The 25,377-nt window shown below is 44.0% G+C and overlaps 1 protein-coding gene across 1 annotated transcript; it reads right to left on the reverse strand.

Moving 5' to 3' along the window:
- Positions 1 to 68: 68 nt before the first annotated feature.
- Positions 69 to 25,248, reverse strand: LOC139199596 (rho guanine nucleotide exchange factor 26-like). The gene is made up of 15 exons (XM_070828654.1): positions 25,041 to 25,248; positions 22,941 to 24,582; positions 21,973 to 22,024; positions 21,678 to 21,820; positions 19,601 to 19,657; positions 18,879 to 19,039; positions 15,555 to 15,707; positions 15,236 to 15,365; positions 14,604 to 14,678; positions 14,321 to 14,410; positions 12,939 to 13,093; positions 8,172 to 8,381; positions 1,639 to 1,706; positions 1,366 to 1,470; positions 69 to 1,007 (listed from the first exon to the last, which is right to left on the reverse strand). The coding sequence occupies exons 2-15, from the start codon at positions 24,486 to 24,488 to the stop codon at positions 865 to 867; spliced, it is 3,090 nt and encodes a 1,029-aa protein (XP_070684755.1). The 5' UTR covers positions 24,489 to 24,582; positions 25,041 to 25,248; the 3' UTR covers positions 69 to 864.
- Between the last annotated feature and the right edge of the window lie 129 nt (positions 25,249 to 25,377).

Genomic DNA, 25,377 nt, shown 5'->3' on the forward strand with positions numbered 1-25,377 from the left:
ATTATCCAATTAATTTTGACTTGTTCTATTTACACAAAGTGCCATGGACTTCAGTCATGCAGCATTTGTTTTAGTTTTTTTTTCATCTTGCAGCTCAGCATACCCCCTATTGTATTTTCTTGTAAATATCATTGTAATAATTTCACTTGCCATCAGATGCTACTCTTTAGACTTCCTACACAAACCCACACACGGTAAACAAGCTGCCGTACCCACTCTCTCGCCTCATTATCACTTTTACAATCAACATCTTCAAAGATACATTGATACAGGCAAAGCTCCTAGTCACATGGCCTGAGCCTCATTAACAGAGCACACATCAGGCTGCTGTCATTTTCACACTATTTACTTTACCTCCTATAGCGGTACTGTTGTCTTAATTATGTCATTGCACATTGTGTACACTGAAAATATGTTTGAAAAAAAAAAAAACATTTACAAATTTCAGCAGTTTTGTAGCAGGACATTGAAAGCAGTGACACTGGATGTGGGTGTGAAGTTTTTCTAACCAACCAGGGAATTAATGAATGCGACAGATCCCACTGTCAAGCCATCCCACCCACACAGAAATTAAGGAAATCTCTGTTGTTCCACTGTGTTTGTTCTGAGCAGTTTTTGAAACTCAGACGGCGTGCCTGATATTTAGTGGACGCTGAGCAGAAGTCTGATGGCTTCTCTGCAAAGAGTCTAGCAGCTACACACATCCCACATTGGTCCATTTGGTCCCTGAAGGCAGGTCACTGATGCTGTCCTGAACTCATTTGTCTGGGTTCACTGCTTAAAAAGGCAAGTCACTGGTGTGTCAAAGGGTCTCTAACAGCTGAGAGAAAACCCTCTGTGGTTTAACCAGCCGGCTCATCCTGCTCACACATTAGTCTCCAACCCTTGCAGGCGGTCCATCCTCTGCATATTGCGCTCAATGGTGGCCTGGCACGTGATTGGTTCGGCACATTCGGCGAGGAACCAACCCCTTTCTCCGTCTCGCAGTCGCTCACCTTCATACCAACCTAAACGCAAAAAAAAAAATCACGTCCGTGTTAAAACTGAAGCATGCGTTGTTTCCTTGTACTCTCTCTCTCTCTCTGTTCTTAAACATGAAAGTCAGTTGCTATGGTCACCAATAGGGAAATGACCTTTGGCCCCTGCGCGTTTGTGTAGTTTTAAAACCACATCTTGAAAAAGCTCCCATTATGTGAGGCAGATGGGTATTGAAAAGGAGAGTGTATAAAAGTGCATGATGAAAGGATGCAGTTAAAGCAGAAAGGTGGGAAATGAGAGGAATACTAAAGAAGGCGAGTGAGGAGAGAGCTAGAGAACAGGATGGAGCGATAAAAGGCAAGAGAGGCACGGAGAGCTTAAATGTACCGTCGTCTGCAGTCTGCGAGACCAGCACCACATCAGCCACCTGCAGGGACAGCTCGTCTGGTTGCTTGGCTGTGTAAGTCCTGATCACCTCCACCTGCATGACATCTAAAAACAACAAATAAGCACATGTCAAATAAGTTACACTGGCCTTATTTGAATATACCTGAATTAACATGCCAGTTGTTTTTAAATCAATGAGAAAAAAAAAACTGTTTCATTGGACAACCACAAGGTGGCGCAATAGGATAAAAGGACAGTTTGTTGGGAACTTACTGGTTCGGTCCTCATTCTTCTTGTTCACATTCTGGCCCAGAGCACTGATCCATCGAGCACGCTCATTCCTAAAAGCACCCAGAACAGCACAGGCACAGTTTATTAACCCATTCTGCCATTAAAAAGCTTCTGAACGCTTTTTTTCATTTAACAAACTTCACAACTCTCAAAACTTGTCAGCGCTTTGAGTGTTGCTCATTTCCTCCAATGTGGTTAAAGCAGATTCATGTTTTGATTTTGCGTTACGGATGTGGCACACACTATGTCACAGCTGTTCTTTGAGGGAATGCACAGCGACAACAGGAGAGTCAAAACTGACTTAAACCAAGCATCATCATATAGAAGCGGGCTTGTATGCACACAAGCTAACAGGCCTTCGCAGCACGTGGATAATTTAGTTGCCCGGCAAGTTTTGCCTTCCCTCCCTCCTCCCCCTCTATCCCACGACGATGAGAGAACAGAGGTGTGTTTTCAGTGGGGGAGAACTGAGGAGAACAGGCACAAAGGCCGTTTCTCACAAGGGGACAGACCTGCCTTTTGCTTTCTCTCCCTCTGTAGCGTGTGTTTCATGGGAAAAGAAAGAAAAAAAAAAAAAACAGTGGGTGGAGACGCACAGGTCAGATTCCACGAAACTCAACCTCTCATTCCACCTGTTTTCATCCACTGCTAAAGGGAGGTGAGGATTTGAGGAAAAGCAAGAGAGGGACAGATAAAGGGGGTTCAGGAAATGAACCAGAGGGGGTTTTTGAGGCCCTCTGTGACTCAGCGACGCTGGCAGATGGTACAACACACACTGACAATCACAGACAGAGTGGATCCTCCTCACATGGGCCTCAAATGGACTTCAAACAGGCAAGTCCCATGAGTCAGACCTCATCATTGTGCTCCCATTCTATACGTGCTCTTCTGGTCATTGTCAGGACACATAAGCTGTAAAGTAATGAGGTCACGTCATCCCTAAACAACTAATTGGACTGTTTGAACCATAAAAGTTTATAACCAATATAACCATTAAATATGTACTCACGATGCAATATTGTGACTGGTAAGCGTGACCTTTGTGGAATGGAACAATAAATTCTGCAGTCATTCGACACCCATCAGACCAGCCACCTCTCTCTGGTGCCTTTCAAATGTTCAATAACCATTTTAAATATGACGTCGATCATGTTTTATGTTTATTTTGTCGTATTCATGTATGAGACGTAGCTTAAATGATATTCAAGTGGATATGTGCCTGGTTACCTCTCTGTACTGAATGTGCAAGCTCCCCTGACGTCCGAGCTGTGCTGTGGGAAAGGCAGCTGTTAGCCGTCGCTTTTGACAGCTGGACACACATGCCGATGATGCGATACATGTGCTCATACGCAACACACACATCACGACGGGTCGCCCTCTCATGCATAAAACAGCTGAAATACTTAATCGAAACTGTGAATGCACACATCCCCAATATATCCAGCACATTCGCAAACAGTCAACCGCATGTGTTTGTGTGCCACTTAATGGTTATCTGTGGAATGTGAGGCGCATACCAAAAGAAAACCAGCCTTTAAACTATGCGAGCGTGTATATGTGTGTGTTTACATGCAGGCATGTGAATACTGCATTTGCACAAACAGCAGGTGCTTGCCCTCTTCCCCTCTATGTGGCTACAGGCCTGTGCAGGATCAGTCTATTCGTGGTAGCAAAGCTCCCTCTGCCTTTAACTATTCATCCCAATGTGCAGGAGAATACCGGGAATCATAAATCTATTGTCGGAGATTCTTGTTTCACCTCTGTAAAGAGCAGAGGCCTCGCTGCTGCACTGTAAAGCCTCTTTCAGGCAAGTAGATAAAGAGCGATGACAGCCTCTTTCTAACCTTCCTTCCCCTGCCAACTCAAAATCACCAACAGACTGCTGTTTTTCATCTTATTTCAGTTTCACTTCTCCATCTCTTCCTAACCTTTTCTGCTCACTCCTATCACTTTGTTTACTCTCAACCAAAGTCCCTCCCTTGTTTCCACTTAACCGCAGGTCAGAGCGGTATTCGGGAACAATTCCTACCCCTCAGACAAAAACATGACATCTCTGTACCCTGAGCTGACCAGTCAGGGAAACTCCCAGGCAGAGGGAACCATTCCCATCAGCAAGTTCCTCGTTGTCATCTTAACGAAAGCAGTCATAGTAAGAAAATCAAAAACAATATCATAAACGAAAGCAGATGGAGTTTTTTTTTTTTTTAAAGTGTGCAACAGAAGTACAGACTCCCTCCTCCAGCCGGGGCTGTTGCGTAACCGGTGCTGCTTTGTGTTATGGCTGCATATCTGACTAACAGAACTGTTTTGCTGCAGACTTCTGTAGCTGCTCTGTTCCACTAATAGAGAAGAACTATTCACTGACTCTGGACAGGACACAACAATCAGGGTCATGGGGAAGGCACGCTGGCATGCGTACGCCAAACAAAAGGACACAGAGAAAAGGAAGAGGACGCAGACAGACAAGAAGAGCATCACAAACGATGCCAGAAAGACCGTCAGAGCGCAGCCACACAGGCGTCCTTGTGCCATCTCCGATCCAGCTGTCTGCCTGAATTCCTGACCCGTTACGTAACCACTGCGGTCAAAGATCAGCCTACTACGTGTATGGCTCTTAGACCTCACACAGTGATGCACGGACACAGGTAAGGCATCGGCTGGAAAAGGTCGGCAGGTAGAGAACAGACGGAACTGAAAGCAAGAACGCCCACGCTGACCAACATCATGAGAAAAAGTCCATTTCTACAGTTTCATTTCCATAAAAAAAAAAACACAGACCCGCCTTCGGTCAGAATGTGTGGAATTTCACATTGGAACCCAACTTGAGCTGCACTTAAATTCAGTGGTGAAGTGAACAATGCAGGCGAGTGTCTGCAACGCAGCCACTTGTTTTTTAGTGGAGTGCACTTATTTTCTCAGTGCAAAACGATGCACATACCTGCTCCACCACTCATTAACAGAGAAATCAGGCTCAAAGTAAGCTTGAAATTTTTTCTTTTGGACTGTGACAGCGAGAACAAATCAGCCGACTGTCCCGTCCAGTCAGCAGCGTCTTCCCAGGCTTTCCTAACCACTTTGTGAAGATTGAATTACAGAGTATGGGTACCTTATCTGAAGCATGTAAACTAGGTTTCTAAGTGATTGAATTATCTTTTAATTAGTTAGTCGCTAAGTTGCACTATATTGAATTGATAAAGCTACGTTTTGTTGCACGCAACAAAAGTATAATGACAGTAAAGTTGAATTGAATTGAATAAATCACCTGGTTTCATGAAATGCAAACTCGATATGAATGAATGATCTACCCATTTCTTCAGTTATCATACCACAACACAGCCTTACCAATTTTGTTAAATTAGTGGATTACTTTTTTACTTTATCAACGATTTTGATTGAATTAATCGTTACTTATTTGTCGAGCGGACGAGTTCGACCATTTACTCATTCTGTTCAATATGTTGAATAAAATGTTAAACACAAACAAGTTAATTTGGCACCTACAGCTCTGAAAAACTGCACGTTTCTCATCATTTTCTTACTTTTTGAAGACGTCACCCTGTGCAAGATATAATAATCCAATCACTGATTGCAGCGCTGCTTTAAAATCTTTGAACAATTTCTGAAAAAGCCTCAGCACTCATTATTGTCCTCTCTACTTCATTTAACAATAACAGAGACCAAAATAGGCTGACTAATGTAACACCACTTCCATGTGTCATGTCGGGTTAGATCAATGAATTGGGGTGAATGGCCGGAGGAAGAGGAAGTTATTCTCTGGGCATCAAACACAAAGAGCAGACACAGGCTGCTGTCTAAAAGATGAGACACAGGACTGTGAAGAAGAGCCGGGCGGAGTGAAAAAACAGGCAGAGGGGGAGGGATACTCGTGGGAAACTGCCCACTCAACAATGGGCTGCTGCTAAGCAACAGCTTAAACAATGCCTAGCAACCACTGTAACAATGGCCAGTTGCCAGGGTCTCCTCTCCTCAGTTCATTCAGTACTACAGTGAGTGGAGCCACACACACACACACACTATTACAGCTGAGCTGAGGGCCCCAAACTGAAGCTATCAAAGGAGGGAGTCTAGGGGCTTTCCACAACAACACACACACTAGACAGAGAGGGCAGTTAGACGAAGAGACCCCCCCCCTCACGTGTATGTGTGGACAGTATATAAGGCTCAGCGGGCGGCACATTCAGTCATGTTACTTAGATTCCCTCCTCCACAGGCCCATAGCAGTCACACTTAACACTATTACTGCAGTCGCTTTGTCAGGTGTTTCACTTAGAAATAGCATGAGGGCTGATATCAACGGTCCACACTGCCATTTAACAGTAAAACTAACTTTCACTTTAAATCACAACAGGGATCAGACACAAAGTTGTGCAGTGGAGATTTACAGGGACTCCAACAAGGACCGCTGTCTATGTAATTTCACACATTCAGGGCTTGACACAGACTTTAATGAGGGACAAACCCTGGACAAATGGACCACAGGCTAAAAAAAGGTTGGGAGGGGTGTAAAAACACAGTAGCATCTTGATGTAAATTTGGAATTCGGAAAGCTGCAGCTGTTTCTGAAGTTATCACATTGAGGTGTTAATGCTTCTCACTATTATCTGTTTGACACTTCTCTGTTTAGCTGTTACCTTCTATGCATCTGTACTAGCTGTTGTCATGAGGCTTACTTTATGTTCTGTCTTGAAAGTAACTATTACTTTGGTGTAAGGTTAATGTTTATCAGTTATTGAATAGTTTCTATTACTTTTATTGATTTACATTTTACGGCTATATTTAAATTCAAATGTAAACTCCTGTAGATTAACACCCACAAAATAATATGACACTTGTAGAACATTTGACAGACACAAGTTGTTGAGTTGGAAACCACACCTTCTATAATGAGAATACAGAGGAACGCTCTCTAACTACACAGGAATGAAGAGGAACAGGCATATGAAAACACTCCTTAACAAAGCCTTGAACCACAGCAAATAATTACAGTGAACACTGAGTGCGCGTGCACGTGTGCTTCTGCATTTGTGTGTGTGTGTGACTGCAGTCCCAACACTAACTAGAACAAATAAACCCTGTATGAAGCCCAATATATGACAGATCCTCTTTGTTTGTGTGGGTTATATAATCAATCTAAACAAGCTCGCTTTTCACTATTTTGCTGCACAAAGAGAGATGGGGGGGGGGGGTATGGGAGTGCCCAACCAAGATCCCAAGATGGCTGCATGGGATATGAAGGGACTCAGCCTGCCTAATAAGACCTGTTAAAAGCCGTATTATGGGTACAACATGCTACAACAGTAAGATAATACCCTTTTGGTGCTAAAAAGTTGCTACTTAACAGACAACCCAGCTCAGAATCAGTGCAGTAAAAAATCTGCCAGATAATGCTGAGGAAACAGCCAAAATGAATGTTGAATGTTGAATGAATGTTATAGAAACTCCACCAGATTTAGCAACGGAGTTACAGCGCATCCATGACATCCTCGATAACCTTGCCAGAGACAGGAGTGAAGAAGGATGTCTATAAATGTGATGCTTAGCACAAAGGCCAAATTACAATTTTGTTAATCTGGATGATGAAGTAGCCAAATACTAGACAGACTTTACAAGCAAAATATTGTCCTACGGGGGAAAGCGGGTGTGTTGGAGGAGTTTTTCTGTCACCAAAATATTTGCATTACACGAGTGAAAGAAGGTTCAGAGGGCCATGATGATTAAGGCTTCATTATAACTTTACTAATTAAGGCTCTGGAGATAAATGTCTGGTAGGAGGTACACAGGGCCCATCGGCCTGGACCGCCACCAAGCGATACCCCAGACCCCCAACACATCACTGCCTGGTTCCAAACCAGCAGACTGTCTTTGTAGCTCAGATCATTCACACTGCACATGCAGCAAATGTCTGCTACAACCATGGGAATTTAAACAAAGAGAGTTGCTTTCCCCAGAGTAGAAGTTGGTTGGGCTCAACTAAACAATTATCTGGTGTATTCTGTGTTAGAGTACGTCTGCAGAGAGTATGACTGTATAACAGACTAATAAACTTCATTTCCTTGGTCACATAAACAACAAGTAATAAGGTTCAGGCTGTGTCTTGACAATAGATGTAATAAAATATCCCTGTGACCTGTAATGGTCCAAACGCAGACTAAAGAAATAAGAGCTAATGGGAGAGGGGTAATGGGATTTTCTTACTTCAAGTTGAAAAGCACATTAGAGCACATAAAGGAAAGATATTGGGAGTTGGAATCTGTTTCAGGGAGAGGAGAACAATCTGAGCTATTTCTTCTACGGACAAGCATTCAGCCATAAAAGTAATGATGAAATGAGACAGTCTACTTTCTTGACTATAAACCAAAATACATAATGTGTCATAGGAAAAAAAAATATTCACCTGCTGCTTAGCAGCAGAGCTCATAAATCTGCACTGAAACAAAAGTGAAAAAAATAGCGTAATTAAGAGGAACTAAGGTTACAAAAAAAATAGCACTCACAGCAACTCCGTCCCGAGGATCATGGGCACCTTTTCACCGGAGTGGTTGCTACGGAAACGCAGACGGAAGAGATGGTTGGCGCCGGCTTGTCGTGAGCTCAGCATGCTGGTTGTGCTTCTGACCGGTGACAGGTTGAGATCCTCCGGCTGGCAGGAACCCACCCAGATCTGATCCCTCAGAGCGTAGTCTATCACAGTGTAACTCTCCTCGCTGACAGAGACAGAGAGAGAAAGAGCTTTAATAAGATTTCACCAACTGTACTGTGTTAAAGATGGTGCAACTCCCCGAATTCAGTGGCATTTCATCCTGTAACAACGTCCTTCAATGGTTCTTGAACAAGCAAGTTAACAAACAAGTGTTCTGCAACTCACATACCAACACATAGAAACTGAGCTACTAAAGCTGTGCAGTTACTGCATGCATTTAGAAACAGAATTAGTCTCATTTTACAAACCCAAACACATACTGAATGTAAAGTTCCTGTGGTTGTCTGTTGTAAGCCCCAGTGCACAACTGGTGTAATGTGCCCTTTAGCCCCCAAATGTTACAGTCTGCATTCCTATTTCTCCCCCAACATGGACATGGACACCACTCACCAGCTGGAGCTTTGATAAACCTATACTTTTTTGGTGGCACTTTGCTTTTCCAATATTACATTAAATCAAAGGCTTGAATGTTAATACACAAAACTAATGTCTTAGCTTGAAAAGAAGAACTGAAATACATATTATTTGTTGATTATTGTGTGCTCACTGTACCATCCATCCACTCACTCTCACACATCATGTTTGAACTCTTTGTTGTCAGTAAAGATCAGATCCAGTTTCATGGTACCTCAGCATTTCAGCCCCTGAGAGGCTAAGGGGCTGTAATCAAATTCACAGGGATTCATAAATCAACCTTCACCCTATGTCTCAGATTCTGTGTCAAAGGTCCACACATTCAGCTGTCTACATATCCTTACACTAAATCAGATGCCCCCTGGTTTCTTTAGTCAGTGCCTACGTTTCCCATGAGTACTTTTACCTGAGCTTAACCCTGCGTGTATTGCAGTACACAGAGTTAGTTAAAAACATCTGGAGCTGATAATGAAACATGGGACCTCTAATGCTGCACTGAACCTGGAGAAAGAGCAAGAGTGTGTGTGTGTGTGTGTGTGTGTGTGTGTGTGTGTGTGTGTGTGTGTGTGTGTGTGTGTGTGTAAGCCAGCATGTCCATTAGTGTTCACGTTCATGCTGAACACATACGCACACACACACACACACACACACACACACACACACACACACACACACACACACACACACACACAGTGGAACTGCCCGTGTCTCACTGTCTCACTCTTTCACATCCACACAAGTTCTGGACTCAGAGGGAGTCATAAGTGGTTGGAGAATCCACAGTCAGGGCTGAGAGGTTCTCAACAAGGTTCAACCGTTAACCATCAGTCCCTGTTGTCCACCAATCAATCAAGTTAAAGCCTGTTGCCCAAAACCACTTAGACGTCTTGGAAGAGGAGAAAGAAAACACAGGGAGAGACAAATCAGATAAGGGAGTGGGCAGGAAAGCGAGCACGGACTGGGAGACAGAAAAGGCATTTATGCTAAAGCTGCATCCAACTGTAACCACAAAGTGCTTTATGCATCAGGCTAACCAGATTGACCTGAGGCTTAAAGGAAAAGGTCAACATTTTAGAAAAACACACAAAGAAAACTGACCATGATAACATTCCCTAAATTTTTACCCTAAAAAGGACCCCAAAGGTAAAATGCCTAGAATGCCATTTACGTGACATTGAGGGAAAAGGATGGGTGGGGAATCTACATGTTTGTGGGGTGAGTGTCCTCATGTTTGCAGGTGGGTAGATATACAGAGTTGGATTACTGCTCAATAGAAGAATGACTGGAAAATGATTGATATATCCTATGTCGAAATATGCGATAGAGGTGCTGATAAGTGTATAGATATGAGAAAGAAATTCTATCTACTGTCTCACAAACTTCTTCCACAGAAACAAACACACAAGCTTGCTGGAATGAAAATCTCTTTTGTTAGAGATAGCGCAGGCATCTACCACACGTCATCACATCTGTGCCAGCTACTATCCTACTAGTGTACAACCAGTTCTTCAATGCGCAGGCAGAGTTAACGCAAATCCTCCGAGAAATGTTGAGATAGGACTCCAAGTCAAGCATGCAGACTGAGATGCATACGCACAAATAGAAAGAGCATAATGTTCTGTTTCAAAGTAGGAGCGTTAGAGACTATGACATAGTCAAACAAACAGAGGGAGGGGGTAAAAAAAATAGAGCAGAAAGTGTTGGGATTACAGACTCGCACGCATAAAGATAGGATATGCGAAAACCCCCACAAAGTCATGAGTACCAAAAAGAAAGGGAAAGGACAGAGAGAAAAAAAAAAAAAAACAGAGAAAAGAGAGAGATGGAACCCTCAACACCAGCAATACTGAATGTTTAGATGATGCCCAACATCACACAGGAAAAAGAGGGGAAGTGAAGATGAGAGAGGAGCCAGCTGGTGTGGACTCAGTGTTATGTAAGTGTTCCTGTGAGCCAGCGTGCAGCGGATCAACACTTTCCCTGCTGTGTGACAAAAGCCCAGTCTGAAATGGGGTTGGTTTCCAATAGCCGGCTAATCGCAGCAAATCCTCACATTGGAGAAAGTGGAACTGGAAAGTGTTCGGCAATTGTGCTTAATTAAAAAAATGCCTACTCTGTCATCTCAGATTCCTAACCTCTATCATTAAAAATATGGTAAAAGCTGAACTGATACAGATTCAATAAGAGATTTGGGAAAATATCTGATTTGATTTGAGGATGTGATACTAGTTATACAGCATACCGGCACCACCCAACACACACTTTTCATGAAAACTGAGAAATAGCGGCCTATAAAACTGAAAACATTCTAATGTCAGAGGTAAGTTTTCTCTCTACTGTGTAAGTGCCGTGGCTTTGACCTTTTAACCCTTTATTTCTGCTGTTCACGGTCAAGAAGAAGCCGAAACGATTCAAGCACAGCATTATTACATTTGGCAACAAAGTGCGGTTAGCTGCTTGTAAGCTATCCACCCATGCACTCCAAGTCATGACAAGGGAAAGAGCGATTATACCATTATGTCTGTGACCTGGCTGTGCCTGGCTAGCCTTCTGTACCTCTGGCGTGTTTTTGTTTTGATTACTGCAGATGGAGTGCAGTAGAATAGCGTGCCACAGCAGGGCTCCAGCGCTCCCCACAGTACAAACCAATATTATAACAGCTTCTCCCATTGAAACGCACACACACGCACAAATACATTCTCCGATTCCGGAGCACTCCCTTTCCCAAATCCTTCTTCCAAACACAGGCCTAACACCACACACTGCTGGAGTCTGCCTTCCCAGATCGGATTCCCAGAAAAATATCATATGGAATGTTTCTTTTCTTTTTTTCTACCGATTCTTAGGGATTCTTAGTCTGCGAGTGGCGGTAAAAATCAGTTCCAGACACAGGAGATGGACGGGAAAGGGATTTTTTTGGCAGAAATAGACACACTTGTATTGCGCACACCCACACTACAAACACGCAAATGAAAACCACACCATTTCAAGGAAGTCCTCTTTATGGCTTGGTTCATGGTGTTGCCTAAAACTAGAGGAAAGAGAGGAGGGGAAAGTAGATTCCCTGACAGGGCTGACAATGAGCAGGTCTATTAGCTCCAGATGATTCATGGCACCAGGACATGTTACAATCTCGATAACAGGCTCAGATTTATAATGCCAAGTTGCATTAGGTTCAGGTATCTGCAACTGTTAAGCTCAAAGTGTGAAGGGACAACTTTTTTTGCCGTAACTTGTCACGATGAAGTAAATGGTGATTTCACAGTATAATGGCTATAGAATGACACCATCGATGTTGAGATGGGTTCCCTATAAAAAATGTGACAACAAAACTACTAAAGAAGCTTAGCAAAGCTATGGGAACACAGCTTTACCTCCATAACCGGCCGGGGTGCCGTAGTCGCTCCTGAAGATGGATGGCTTAGGGGCAGGCTGGCTCTCTGGTGGATTTACAGAGTGAAGGAGGAAATTGATGGAGGGTAAAACTACAAACGACTGACTTTTTGGCTCATTGACGGGGGTTGGCAAGCTAACGGTTATCACTCATCGGATGGATTGTGCCTCTTCCATCACCCTCCCACCTCTCCCTAAGATTTGCAACACAACAAAGTTAGCATAATTAAGATTGAACCTTGGACGAGCAGTCACTTGAAGAGAGCTCTGGGACCTGAGATAGTTCAAACCGACATTCTTTCTACTTGATCAATAAGTAACACACACGCAGGGGAGCAGCGTGGAAGATCAGTCTAATTGTACAGTGCATTTTCAGGTGCCAATCCCTCTTCATTTCTTAAAAACATTCCTCAGCCCTGTTGAAAGTGACTTTACTCTGTGACTGTGACACAGCTGTTTTTGTTGTCTTTTCTGTTTTGCTTTCATTTCAGCATGAACCTCTGTTCAACACCTGTTCTTTATCTTAACAGGCTCATTTCCCAGGACAAGTGAAAACGCCCTGCAATCAGGGCCATATGCAATTCACACACTCACACACAATGAAAAACAAGGGCTTTTGGTTACACTTTCACCCTCAACATGTCAGAACAGGTGAGTTACGAGCAAAGCCGGCACACCAAGGACACACTAACACCAGCTAAATCAAACACATAACCTGCCCGCACTGTCCAGCAGTTCCCTTGGATAGGCTCACCTCTTCTTCCTCGTGACGATGAGGACGTCATTGAAGAGAAAGAAATAGACTTGTTGCCGTGATTTCCGCTTTAGGAAGATGCTGTTGTCCTCCACAAACGCAGTCACCTCTCCTCTCTTTACCATCCACCTGGAGGACGAGACCAGGGGGAAAGGCTGGAGGACGAAAAGAAAGAGAATATGATAAACAGGAAATGGCAATAAATCTACTGAATGCAGTGTATTAAAATCTCTGTAATGTTAATGTTGTCAGGAAATGCTTAAATCACAATTTGTGTGCGTGCATGAACAGCTGGCTATGCAGACTGAGAATATGTTCACTGGACATCTGTGAGTCCCAAATGTGCCAACAGCCATTTCCCACACTAGTTAGACACACCACAGCCTGCAGAGCCTGAGCATTATGTGTATAGATACTCTACACATAATGCACAGGCTTGTCTATGTGTCTTGTATTGAGTCTGTGTGCACATGTCAGCGCATGTCTGCATAAGCCCCTGTTTTACATACTTACATACACAAAGAAGTAGTTTGACACTCGAGGAAATACACTTATTTGCTGTACCACAGAGTTAGATGATACCGCTCGGTAAATATGAAGCTACGACAATTAGCCAGTTATCTTAGCTTAGCCTAAAGATTGGAAACCGAGAGAAACGGCTAGTATGGCACTGACAATTTTTTGAACTCTGTCAAAAAAAAATCGTACACCCTCCGTAAAAGGATGACTTTGGATTAAAGAAATAAGATATAATGTGTTAAGTTGCCCTGTGGCATTTTCTTGTAAATAAAAAGGATAAAGGATTATGCCTAATGTTACTTACAAAAAAAGAATTGTGTGTATCCTTAAGGTCTAACAAATGTGTTTACTTTAGTTCCTTTCTTGTAAAACATTTGCAAAGCTGATTTTTATTTTTTTTTTAAACATAGAGGCTAGTTTCCTTGCCTTTGCTGGCAAATTGCTGCTTATACTGGTATATTAGCACCACCTGTTCATCGGTGGAACAACATGAAACATTTGGCAGGAGTGTGTTTTGCATCACTGTGAAACAGAAAAACAAAACAGGGACCCACTCATGGGTGCTCCATAGCGCTACTGGAGGTCAAACACTTCACAGGATACCTTTAATTACTGAGCTTAACATGTGCTGGTAGGCAAATTTTGTTACAGCTCTTTCCTCGTTAGCTAACCGGTATTTAAAGGACAACATATGAGAGCAAAATCAATCTTCTCAGTAAGAAAGTGCATAAGCACATTACCCCAAAATGTCGTACTATGACTTCAAGCTCACTCATATCAGTTGCTAACCAGAGTTATGTTGTTATTTAAATGCTATTCAAGAAAAGTGTAACAATTTGAGGTATTTCACCCCATGTCCATACCTTGATCTTGAACTCCAGCTGAGAGTTGATGGTATACATCATCTCTGTTCTCTCCATTGTACGAGCTCCTTCATTACACTTCCTGACCACCTGCTCACACACACATACACAGTGTCTATTAATCACAATGCACAAATGCATTTTGCTTTCCAGCTTGTATCCATCAACTGTAAAATATCTGCATGTTTTGCTGATCAAGAAGTGCTGGAAATTAGCCGTAAATTCCAGAATGAGTGTGTATAATAATTAATAATTCATTTCTGGTTGACTCAAACCCGCACACCTTGCTGACTGCTTGCAAAGCCTTCTTGCACTCTTCGTATTGTGCCGAGTCTTTAGGGGTCTTCTGACAAATTGTCTGCAACACAGGGAGTCAGGGCTCAAATCAGTTACGCTAATTCCCACACAAACATATTCACGCATTAAAACTCACAACAATTCATTCCAACCATTCACAACACACTATCAAAAGCCTGATAAAGTATTGATGCCCAAAGAACGCTGTGGGAAGAGATGGATTGAAACCAAACTTTCTCAGGATCCAAAAGCCTCTAAGTGTACAAGCATAAACCCCAGAGTCCCTAGAGAGACAATGATGGAGGACGGGAGAGAGGGGGATGAAAGTAGAGCAAAAGAGAGGAAGAGAGGGAGGCACAGTAGGGAGAGAATAATGTGTTGCCGAAGGGAACATGGAACAGAAGAAAGAAAGAAAAACATTTAAAAAGGGAGAAAGAGGAGAATGTGAATCAGTTAGGATTATCAGGGGATGATGTAAGGTCACACAAACATCTTTGAGGCTGGAACACATTCTGTGTAGAATTAGTCAGGAAGTATAAATAAACAACTGTTGCATAAGAGCCATAAGAGTCTTGTAATTCCAAAGCTCATGCTACTGTATGTCTTCTGTGCACTCACATCCATGAGCAAGGGCAGCCGAGTGACCCTCTGCATGGGCAGGATGAGGAAGGAGATCATGGGGAGGTTCCTGCAGTCTGGGTGGCCCTCTATCCTCGTTAGCACCTCCTTAAAAACTGGATTCTTGGACCTGCCAGAGAGGACAGAGTGAAAAATGGATCAAGAAAGAGGAGTAAATGATGATAGCCTGAGAGACAGAGGAAGAAATTAGCAGGGAAGAGCAAACACCCTGGTCCATAGTGTCAGAACAGGCATGTTGGATGAAATCCATGAGATATGATAAGAACATCTGTTATCGTGTGTTTGCTCGGTCACTCACACCAGCCTCTGCAGGGTTCTCTGCTGGTAGACCTCATTGGAGCAGTATGTGACGTAAGGATCAAAGTTGGACTGTGCATGCCTGCAAACGATGTCGCTGATGTCATCGATCACTATGTTCTGTTGGTGTCTTTCCTCCAATTCCTTAAAGAACCTGAAGAAAGCATGAATAAGGGTCAGTATGTCAAGGATTCATACCATACATGGAGACATCTTGAGTCAGAAACGTCAAATAATGAGTCATCCCACACATGGGAAAATATAGGATACAATGACAGATACAAAGTCAGGAAGGCAGGAAGCACTGCCAACACCTTTCATCTAAACCCGCTGTAAGATCACATAAGAGGAACTCCCCGCCTCTTAAAATAGACATAGCCTACCATTAACCATAACACAGAGGCTTTTCCTCTTCCTGAGAACCACCAAATGGCCGGTTTAACGGCACGCCACATGGCCAGCTTCAAGAGAATAAGTGTTTTTGCATGCACGATCCAAGGTGACAAACAGGAAGCTGTCGCACAGACACAGGATGCTGACCTTGACCGCTTGGACCGAGTTTGAGCTCATCTGCTCAAGCACCTCTGCTGCCCTTACCCAGCCCCACCCATATCTACTCCCCACACACTCTGGGCCATGACTATCTATGGGAAACAATGCTTCTCCTGACTATGTAGCCTTGTGTCCATGCCTGACCCCGCACTCTGTGAACTGTAACCTTTCCAACGAGGGCATGAGCACACAGGATAACACACACACACACACACACACACACACACACACAGGCCCATGTCCTAAAGGTGTAATCAGGGCTTTAACAGGTCAAGGATGCTCAAGTTCAGGCTGTGCTCCCTCCTGGGGCCTAACTCACTGACCCCATTCACAGCATGTTTTCATGAGTGGTCTCGGCAGCGAAGTCCAAACAGGATGATCAAGAATGACACATGAAAAGGAAAGGTTTCTACTAACATGTACTAAATAATACAAAACTCAGCCTTCCAGGATATGCTCTGTGTCACAGTTTGTCTCCGTGTTGCAGTGCGTTGTCGTGATTATAAACTATGTTGTGGTAATGAATGAGATACATCATATCCCAAGGCTGCAAATGAAATACAATCAGCAACACGCCTGCATTTAAATTCAAAACAGCCCTCTCAATCTCTGTCACACACAGACTGCACAGGAGCTTGCCGGTGGAGGGATATTTCTGCTATTTTCTTGGACAGGCTAATTTCAAAGCCTGATTATCTGTTGCAAGTAAAATATCTTGTTTAACCCGTGCTACAGGCCAGTTTTCATCTTAAGATACACTATCTCTCCTTCTCTCTGCCTTCTCCTCCCTGGAGCTATGCAGGTCTAAGTATTATGTGTGTGTGTGTGTGTGTGTGTTTAGGGGGGTGGGGGTTAGGTAATGCATTAAACTGTGTATAGGAATGAGAAAGGGCAGTGAGATGGGCTGCGGCACGTCTAAACACAGGAATGAGTGGCTGAGGAATTTACAGATACCCCCATTCATACAAAGTGGGAATTAGGCAAATAAATGTACAAATACTGTCCGTGTAATTCCACAAGTGCCTAATAAGCTGCAGACAGTGAGGAGTAATGTTTGTAGAAGCTCTTTTTCTGTCATGATAACAGAGACGAGTCAAATGAAGCCTACATGTAGATGGTATACTGTATGCAATGGTGAAATCTTCCTCTCTGAGGAGGAGGCTGCAATCCCAACATGGAATCTTTGAGCAGATGTCATGAACAGTTGCAAAACGGAGGCAGTGAATGCTCTACATGTATGCACACACACACACAAACATCTTCACTAAGAAAGCAATGGTGAAATAAAACTCACACATTTTTCAGCTCTGGAGTAAACTTCCAGTTTAAGCAACAGAGAGATTAACCTAATTTCACGCTTAGGTTTACTAACCCAGAGCTTCCAGCAAGCCCCCGGTTACGGGGTCACACTTGAGAATTAGAGCCCAGTATTCAGAGCATTCATTGCATTTGACTTGGCTCTGCTGTTACACATCACAATAATCTGATTGGACATTGAAATGTTACAGCGCTTTTGTTCTAGCCTAGTTTTAAAGTGGGATATTAACTCTTAGTTTTTGAGAATAACCCCAGAAATGTGGAAACAACTTGCTGTCAGAGTAGGTTTTGTAAACTTGGGGCTAACGGAGGGAGAGAGTGAAAAGACTGTAAACTTTGAACTTATTGTGGAGTCTTTAGTCCCTCTGGCAGGATTGTAGACCAACATCGCCGCAGCTGAAACTTCAAAGGATGTGAGACTGCTGCCATGGTGATCAGTGACTTCAGACCAACATCTTAGGCTGATATTAAATTGAATATTCACAAACTGAATACTTCTATCATAGTTGCGTTTGAGGCCATTATCATACTGAAGAGTAACCTCACAGAAAACATGAGAAATGACACCACTGTTAAAAGCACTGACACATATGAACCCAGACACACGGGGTCAGAAATTCTTCTGTCAATCATTGGTCGAGAGAACGAAGCCCTGTGCGAAGCAGTAATTGCTGAGGCAGCACAAGTTTCATCAGTCTCGACTTTCATGGCCTCTCGTGTGAGTGTATCCATCGGTTTATGGGATCCTTGGACGTTCGTGGCTACCTGGCCAAGAATGTCATTAAACAGCCCACACGAATGTGGTATAAATCATGGTGGACAGGTAAACTCAGAGGGCTCATAGCAGCAACTCTGGCCATTGCATTTTTCTTACACTCACCTATAAAAACAGGCAAAACGCTGAACACATCAGTTCTGCTTTAGAGCTCTCAAGCAGCGGGGAAGGTCTATGTGGATCATACAATTACAATTAAACCAAATTGCTCTTCTGTTCTTTGTCGTTTTATTGACTTTGCCCCTCGCTTCTTCCCACGCTCTGTTTTCTGTCTATCAGCACGTGACCTCACATACAGCTCTGTGCCGTCTACCCACAAACCCTTGCACACTGAAAGCATCTCTGAGTGAAGCTAGAAAGTCAAGCTGAAAGAATGGTATCACCATACAGTAAACAGGGTTGACAGACACACCTCACATGGAATGAGTGTCGTCTACCAGCTGTTAAATAAGACAATTATCTAGCTCGTCAACCAAAGCCAGAAACCACAAACACTTATAGACTTTTAGGGAACATGTGAGAGCAGCCTAAATGTAGCAACCAGCACTTAAAAACCAACACTTATAAGCCCTAGACACAAAAAATACAGCGACAGTATCAACATGACAGCACATAACAATGCACATCTGACAATAATTGTGCCTGCAAAAGCTCCACATTACAATACAACCGCACACTTACTTCTTGCTCGCCTCACAGACGTCTGTGATGTTGGAGAAGAGGTGGTGGTGCTCAGTCTTGGTCATGGCCTCGCTGAGCTCTGCAGAGTTCTTGAACATGCGGATCAGGATCTCCAGACTGTGGAGGTAAGAGTGCTCCGACGAGATCACCTCAAAAATGGCCTGATGAAGGGCGAGAGAGGAGGGAGATACTGTCAGCGAAAAGAGGGGGAAACTCATGATTGTGTTTCTTTCCACAATATTCAGTCCATTACATCCATTTGTGAGTTTGCGTGCTTCTGTTGCTCCACCAGGAACTGACTCACTCACTCACTGCTCTGTCATGAACGTGCCTGACTTACCTGCACTCTACAATCATGCTTGGAATGCTATTAAACAATACCACACACATCTCAGCACTCGCATCAGTCTGTCAGTCTATTTATTGTTTCTACTCATCATCATCTACTTTTCATTCTTAATATGACACAAATTCAGATAAATATTTATAGGAACATCTCTCCTTGTCCTACACTTTACAATGCATCTGCTTTTAAGATATAATAGTCCATGATGTATGTTTCCTGCCGTGCTACTTTAATGGCTTTTTTATTGGTCTAGTGGAGTATACAGAGAACAAATGGGCAGCGATACTTCCCCCAGTGCTCGGTAACTAAAACCATGTAGCCCAAAACTGGTTTATTCTTACTTTGAACCAAACAAAGTGTAAAATGTGATTCCTACCTCTTGTTTTTTGCGTTCCTCTTGACTCATCTTGTCAGACAGACCACTTTTCTTTACCTGGTCAGAAAACACAATTTGTGGGTGAAAAAAAAAAAGAATGACTTTAAAGTCATGGAAAGATTTCAAACACAAAGTCGCACTTGTGTCTACAGAAGAAGATTAGGGCCACATGTGGAAAATTTTGTTGAGTTCTGACTGCAAGTTTTAAATCAGAATTCTGAGAATATATTTTTCAGACATGTGGCCTTAATCCTCCTCCGTATGTTTCAGGTTGGGAGCCCTTTCATAGCACGGGTGCGTGTTTGTGTGCGACTGTTGTCCTCGCACACAAAGAAAGGAGCACTTTACATACCAGACTGGCTGGAGAGCCAATGAAGTTGTTGTAGAAAATGGGAAAGTAAAGATCCTAACTGAATAAGGAGACACAGGGGAAGCGAAGAAAAAAGCTGATTTCTTGTAACCAAAAAAGTCTTACGGTGACGTGTCATTTGGCCCAAAAGCATATGGTTAGAAGCAAAGTGTATGTACGTGATTGAAACAAATCTTGGGAATGGACTGGGTGTGGAGTGCTATTGAATTAATCAGCCTGTGGCCTCATCAAACTGAAGGTAAGGCTGAATGAAAAGCATGCCTCCATCTCATGTTTCACCAAATATAATCAGTTTGACCTCGGGCACATTCACATTATACTTTACCAGATCACACATGCAGGCAGGAATCCTGAGAGGCCATCTTTCCTTACTTCCACTAGCTTTTCATCCTGTTTTGGCATATAGGCACAAGGAAGTGATACTGCTCCTGGAGGAGCCTTCCTTCTCTCTAGTATCTGCCCTGCAGCCCTCAGCAAACACGAAGAACAAACAAACCTGCAGCAGACCAAACATCTCTTCTGGTTCTTTATTTATATTCCTTTCACACATACATTCACCTTAGTATTTATCTTGCTCTTACTTTCCCTTTTGCCAAACCTTCAGCTAAACCAGCACCTGATATAAGACAGTGAGGCTTTACTGTGCTAGTAAACATGCACCCTGTTGTGGCAACTGAACCTGTTTTGTAGTTTCATTGGGTGTAACTGAATCATAGCCAATTAGGGATCATTATTCAATTGAGAATTACAAGTTCTGTTTCTAAAGCTGCAATCCAGAGTGAGGGGAGACTTATTTGAAAAACAAGACCCACATGACAACAACTTGTATATCTGGTTCTTGGCTTCATTGGAACTAAAATTTCCTCTCGCATCGGAACAATGACATTGTCAAGCCAGCATTTCCTCTAAAATCTGAGAGTTTAGGAGTCCTGCAGTGTTACATCATGTACTATCAGGCCGGACACATCAGATCCACAGCTGTAAAGCAGCTGTGATAGAAGACGAGTCCTGATCAGCCTGGGAATGTCGTTCTCAGCCCAGTTCACCTCGGTTTCTTGCTGGTATACACGAGAATAAAAACAAGACATTTTCTGAATGTTCTCTGCTTTGAAGCCATTTATTAGAATTTGTGCGCATTTCAGTCCCTGCCCGGCAATTTCAGAACTAGTCCTGAGTGGCTCTGTTTATACCCTGGCCTGTTTTCACTCCAGCACTTTCCCTCCTAAACATGTAAACAAACAGATGGCAATGCCCAAGTAGAAAACTAAATTAGCTCAATCCCTTCCTCTGCATTGCTCTATCCCTCCGTTCCAATCCCTAACTACATTATGTAATGCAGAACCACCGCACTTCTCTGTAGAGGCAACATTTTAAGCATATTTGCACTCTGACGAGTATGTAGAGTTTGCCAACCCACTGGCATGAGGCCAAGCAGTGATTCCAAGACTTCTTGTGGGTCTTGAGTGTCTGCCTCCCTGCTCACCCGACTCCTAGAAGAAATGCTCCTGCACTCCTTGATAAACAGAGCGAGGGGCAGAGGAAGGCAGAAACAGTGGGAGGATGGGAACGGGCTGCGGCCAAACTGAATATGACAGCGTTTTACAGCGCACTGGCATTCCAAGACTCCACAGCACTGTGGCACAGAGTTTGTACTGTATGTCTGTCTGCATATTGGATCTAGAGAAAGAGATAAGAAATATGTCTGACCACACTGAGCTGACTCCAGGAGGTGCGTATGGGTCTGTACTGCACCACGATGCCGTTATCAGGTTTGGGCTCTCTTGAATCAGCATCCTCATCTGAGTCATTATGTAAAGCCTTCTCCTGGTAGTTCTGGTACAGCTCCTCCTCTGAAACACACAGACAGATCTGTCATGTTGAAGTTTTGTTTTGTTTTTTTAAAGAAAGGAAGGTGTTGCTTTAGAGCGAGGCAGAAAGGCAAAAGGATCAGAAACTAAGAGTAAAAGTGTAGCGAAAACAAAAACAGATGCATGTTTCTCACCCTCACTGTCAAACGTCCGCTGAGTGGTCAAAACTTTCTTCTTATCTGGACTCTGGAAAGTGAAACGCAACACAGATGTAATGACTTGGGCTCTGAACTCTGAAGGACCAGGCAGGCACACACAAACTTTAAATGAAATAGGTTTGTGTGCATCTGTCACCTGTCCATGACCTGTTCATGCCCTTTGTGGTGACCTCCTTCATTGACCCCTGTCCAATTACAGAGCCACTGTGTGTATAAGTGTGTTTGTGTGGGCATGGTGTCACATTACGTCATGTCTCCCAACAACCACATTAATTGTTTCCTTGTAAGGCCTTGTCCGAACTTCAGCTGCTGCAGTTTGTTCCACAATACTCAGCCTGTGTTGTAATTTTACAATTTGGACTTTATCCCTCCCATCTTGAAAGATCTGTGTTGAAGCAACCTTTGTGCACAATCAAATATAAACCCGGTAGATGGATTATGATCAACTGAGTCAAGAAATCTCATTGCTATAGCGAAGGGAAAAATGCAATGCCAAAGTTCACAGGGTATTTACAGGGCTGTACATCTGCACCGATTGCCCAGTTCAGCAACAGGGATTCACTAGGGTTTTTATTTGCAGATAAATGCTAAAACTGATTTCTTTTGGCTCTAAAACTGTTTTGTATGGATGGCAATCAGCCAGTTAAGCAATGTTAGTATATATTCTATATGAGCAACAGAAAGTTAAAAGTTAACCCAACATGTACAACGAAGCAAAATTCAGAACTCACTGCAAAATGTTCTTATTCAGCTCATAAAAAAGCCATGAAAGCTTTTTATGATTACCTCCAAACTGCACCTGCTTATATACGTGTAAATGCCTCAAGTTTTTTTTTTTTTATATTGTTGGAGATTTCACCCCATTTTCTCTTCGGGGACACTAGTTTTTGTTTCTTAAGTTCCTTAACTCTTGGAATCTTCTTTGCAATAACAGGCTTACCCACCTTATTTTTCCCATTGTTGGTAGACTTTTCTGTCACAGGGCTCGCAGGCTTTGAAATCCTGGGGCTGGCAGGCTTGGTTGTCCCAGGGCTGACAAGCTTGGGTGTCCCAGGGCTGGCAGGCTTGGGCGTCCCTGGGCTGACAAGTTTGGGTGTCCCTGGGCTGACAAGTTTGGGTGTCCCAGGGCTGGCAGGCTTGGCTGTGCCAGGGCTAGTGGAATTTACAGTGCCAAGACTTGCTGGGCTGACTGGTGAAGCTGGATTATCCCCATCTAGCCCTTTCATGTTTGGCTGGGACAATAGCTGGGCCTTGGGATCTACCGATGGGACCTCTAAGTCCACTCCACTCACAACGGCCCTCCTATAGGATGTACTCCTCAGGCCTCTTCTTAGTATCCCAGGGCTCTCACTTTCCCCATCTGTCCCCTCATTTTGGCCACGTCCTGTCGAGAAGTAGGCTCCTGTTTCCACCATGCTGAGGGCTTTCTGCGCTCGCTTGGAGTGATCCAACCCCAGCAGCCCTACCAGACCTTGGCCTTGCTGCCCAGAGGGATGGCCCTTGTTCTGCCGAATATCGCATGCTAAACCCTTGGGAATGAGCTGCTGGGTGCCCATCTTAAGGGCAGCAGGGCTGTGGGTGCTGAGAATGATGGGAGGAGAGGAAGAGAGAGATGGGGAAAGTGAAGGAGAGGGGGAGGCGGAGGAGACAGAAGAGGAGGAAGAGGCATTCCTAGTGTCCTGTGAGAGGGCAAGCGAGGATGAGGACTGTCTGTGGAGCGCCTGCCCTCTGTCTGCTGGCGATGGGGAGCGTGGGGTGGGGGGGTCAGAGGAGGTAAGGGAGGAGAGGGAGGGGATGCTACAGGTGGAGCTGTGGGAAGGAGTTGGGGTACGCCGAGATGGGGGAGAGGAGCTGGATGCTGATGAAAGGGAGGACAGTTCATGGTGGTTGTAGCCGTTGTTGTTGTTAGGAGTACGCGGGGTCAGGACAGGAGAAGAATGGTTACAAGGAACGGTATCCAGTGAGGAGGAACTCCTCCCAAATGCCATCTGGTCTTTCTGTGAGCTCAGACTGTACGGACTGGACATGCATTGCTGGGGGTCCTGGGGGTCAGGCCATACTGTCACTCCATTGCTGGTTTTCTGCCTGTCATGGTTTCCATTGCACCTTCTATTGTCCAGTGAAGCGGATCTGCTATCCTCAGATCTATATTTGGACAGTGAAAAAAGTCCGTTGGAGAGGTGCCCGATGCTGATGCTACGGACAACTCTCGATTTCCTGGAGGGTTTGTGCAGAATGTGCTTCAACACCACAGTGTTCTTGCCCCAACACTGGGGTGTGACCACCAGCCTCTCAGCAGGTTGGCTCAAGGTGAACGAAGAGCTGTTGTCCTCCACAGGGAGGTCAGTCGTCGTGACCCCATTTATGTGGTAACTGACGGGTCGCGGCCTGAGTTTGCCTGAGTCCTGAGGTTTTTTCGAAATGTCTGTGCGGCGTTTCCACAGTGGGGTGATGTTGTTATTGGACAGATCCACATCATTGCCGATATCCATGGTCCTAAAAGGTCTTTGTCCTCTTCGCTATCTGTGTCCGAACCTACAGGTCACAGTGCAAACACTTGAGCGCTGTAGAAAACTGATGTCACCCCTGAGGGTAAACAAAGGAGAGGAATACCAATCTGTATCAAAGAGCTCAGTGCACTGTCCAAATTCTCAAGGTTTACTCATTAACAGGGATTCTTAGCAACTGGCAGCTGAACTTAAGAAACACCAGTGGAAAAACTTGTTGAACTGCACAAAACAGAAGCCAAGCTAATGAAGTTGATAATCCTTTTGTATGTGCTCACTGATGTGAAATGGCCTTATTACAAGATACTGTTATCTGTGAGCACTCACTGTAGTATTCCAAAAGGGAAACAATGGTGGCAAAGTATTACTTTTATCTCCTGTATCCCTTAAAAGCCAAACTTATTTGCTTGTATCCACAGAGACATCACTTCATAAACAGACATGCTGCTATTTACTGAATAACAGAGAGTTGATTGAGCAGTAGAAGAAAACAGTTTCCCAGCGGCTTAACTGTCCTGAGTGTTGGATCCAACTCACCTCTAATCAGTCGATCTGCTGCAGAATACGGCCATTGTACCTGCGCTGTCGTAAAACAAACCTCCTTTGGTAGAAACACGAGAGTTAAGTGGGGTTAAACCCGCATGGCATCGACACCGGGTGAAGTTTGTGGAAGTTGGAGCGGCACGGCAGCTCACTGTGGAGTGTGTGATCGACTGAGAACTGGAGATCAGTGCGCGCGTTTGAGGCGCAGCTGACTGCGCTGAGGAGTGTCTATGATCCGAGACAGGAGGAGGAAGAGGAGGAGGAGGAGGGAGGGGAAAGAACGGCAGCAATCCCAAGTGTACAAAAACTCAACTTCTGTGGTAGTTGACGC

The sequence above is a fragment of the Pempheris klunzingeri genome, chromosome 4 (assembly GCF_042242105.1).
Source record: "Pempheris klunzingeri isolate RE-2024b chromosome 4, fPemKlu1.hap1, whole genome shotgun sequence".
Classification (NCBI taxonomy): Eukaryota; Metazoa; Chordata; class Actinopteri; order Acropomatiformes; family Pempheridae; genus Pempheris; species Pempheris klunzingeri.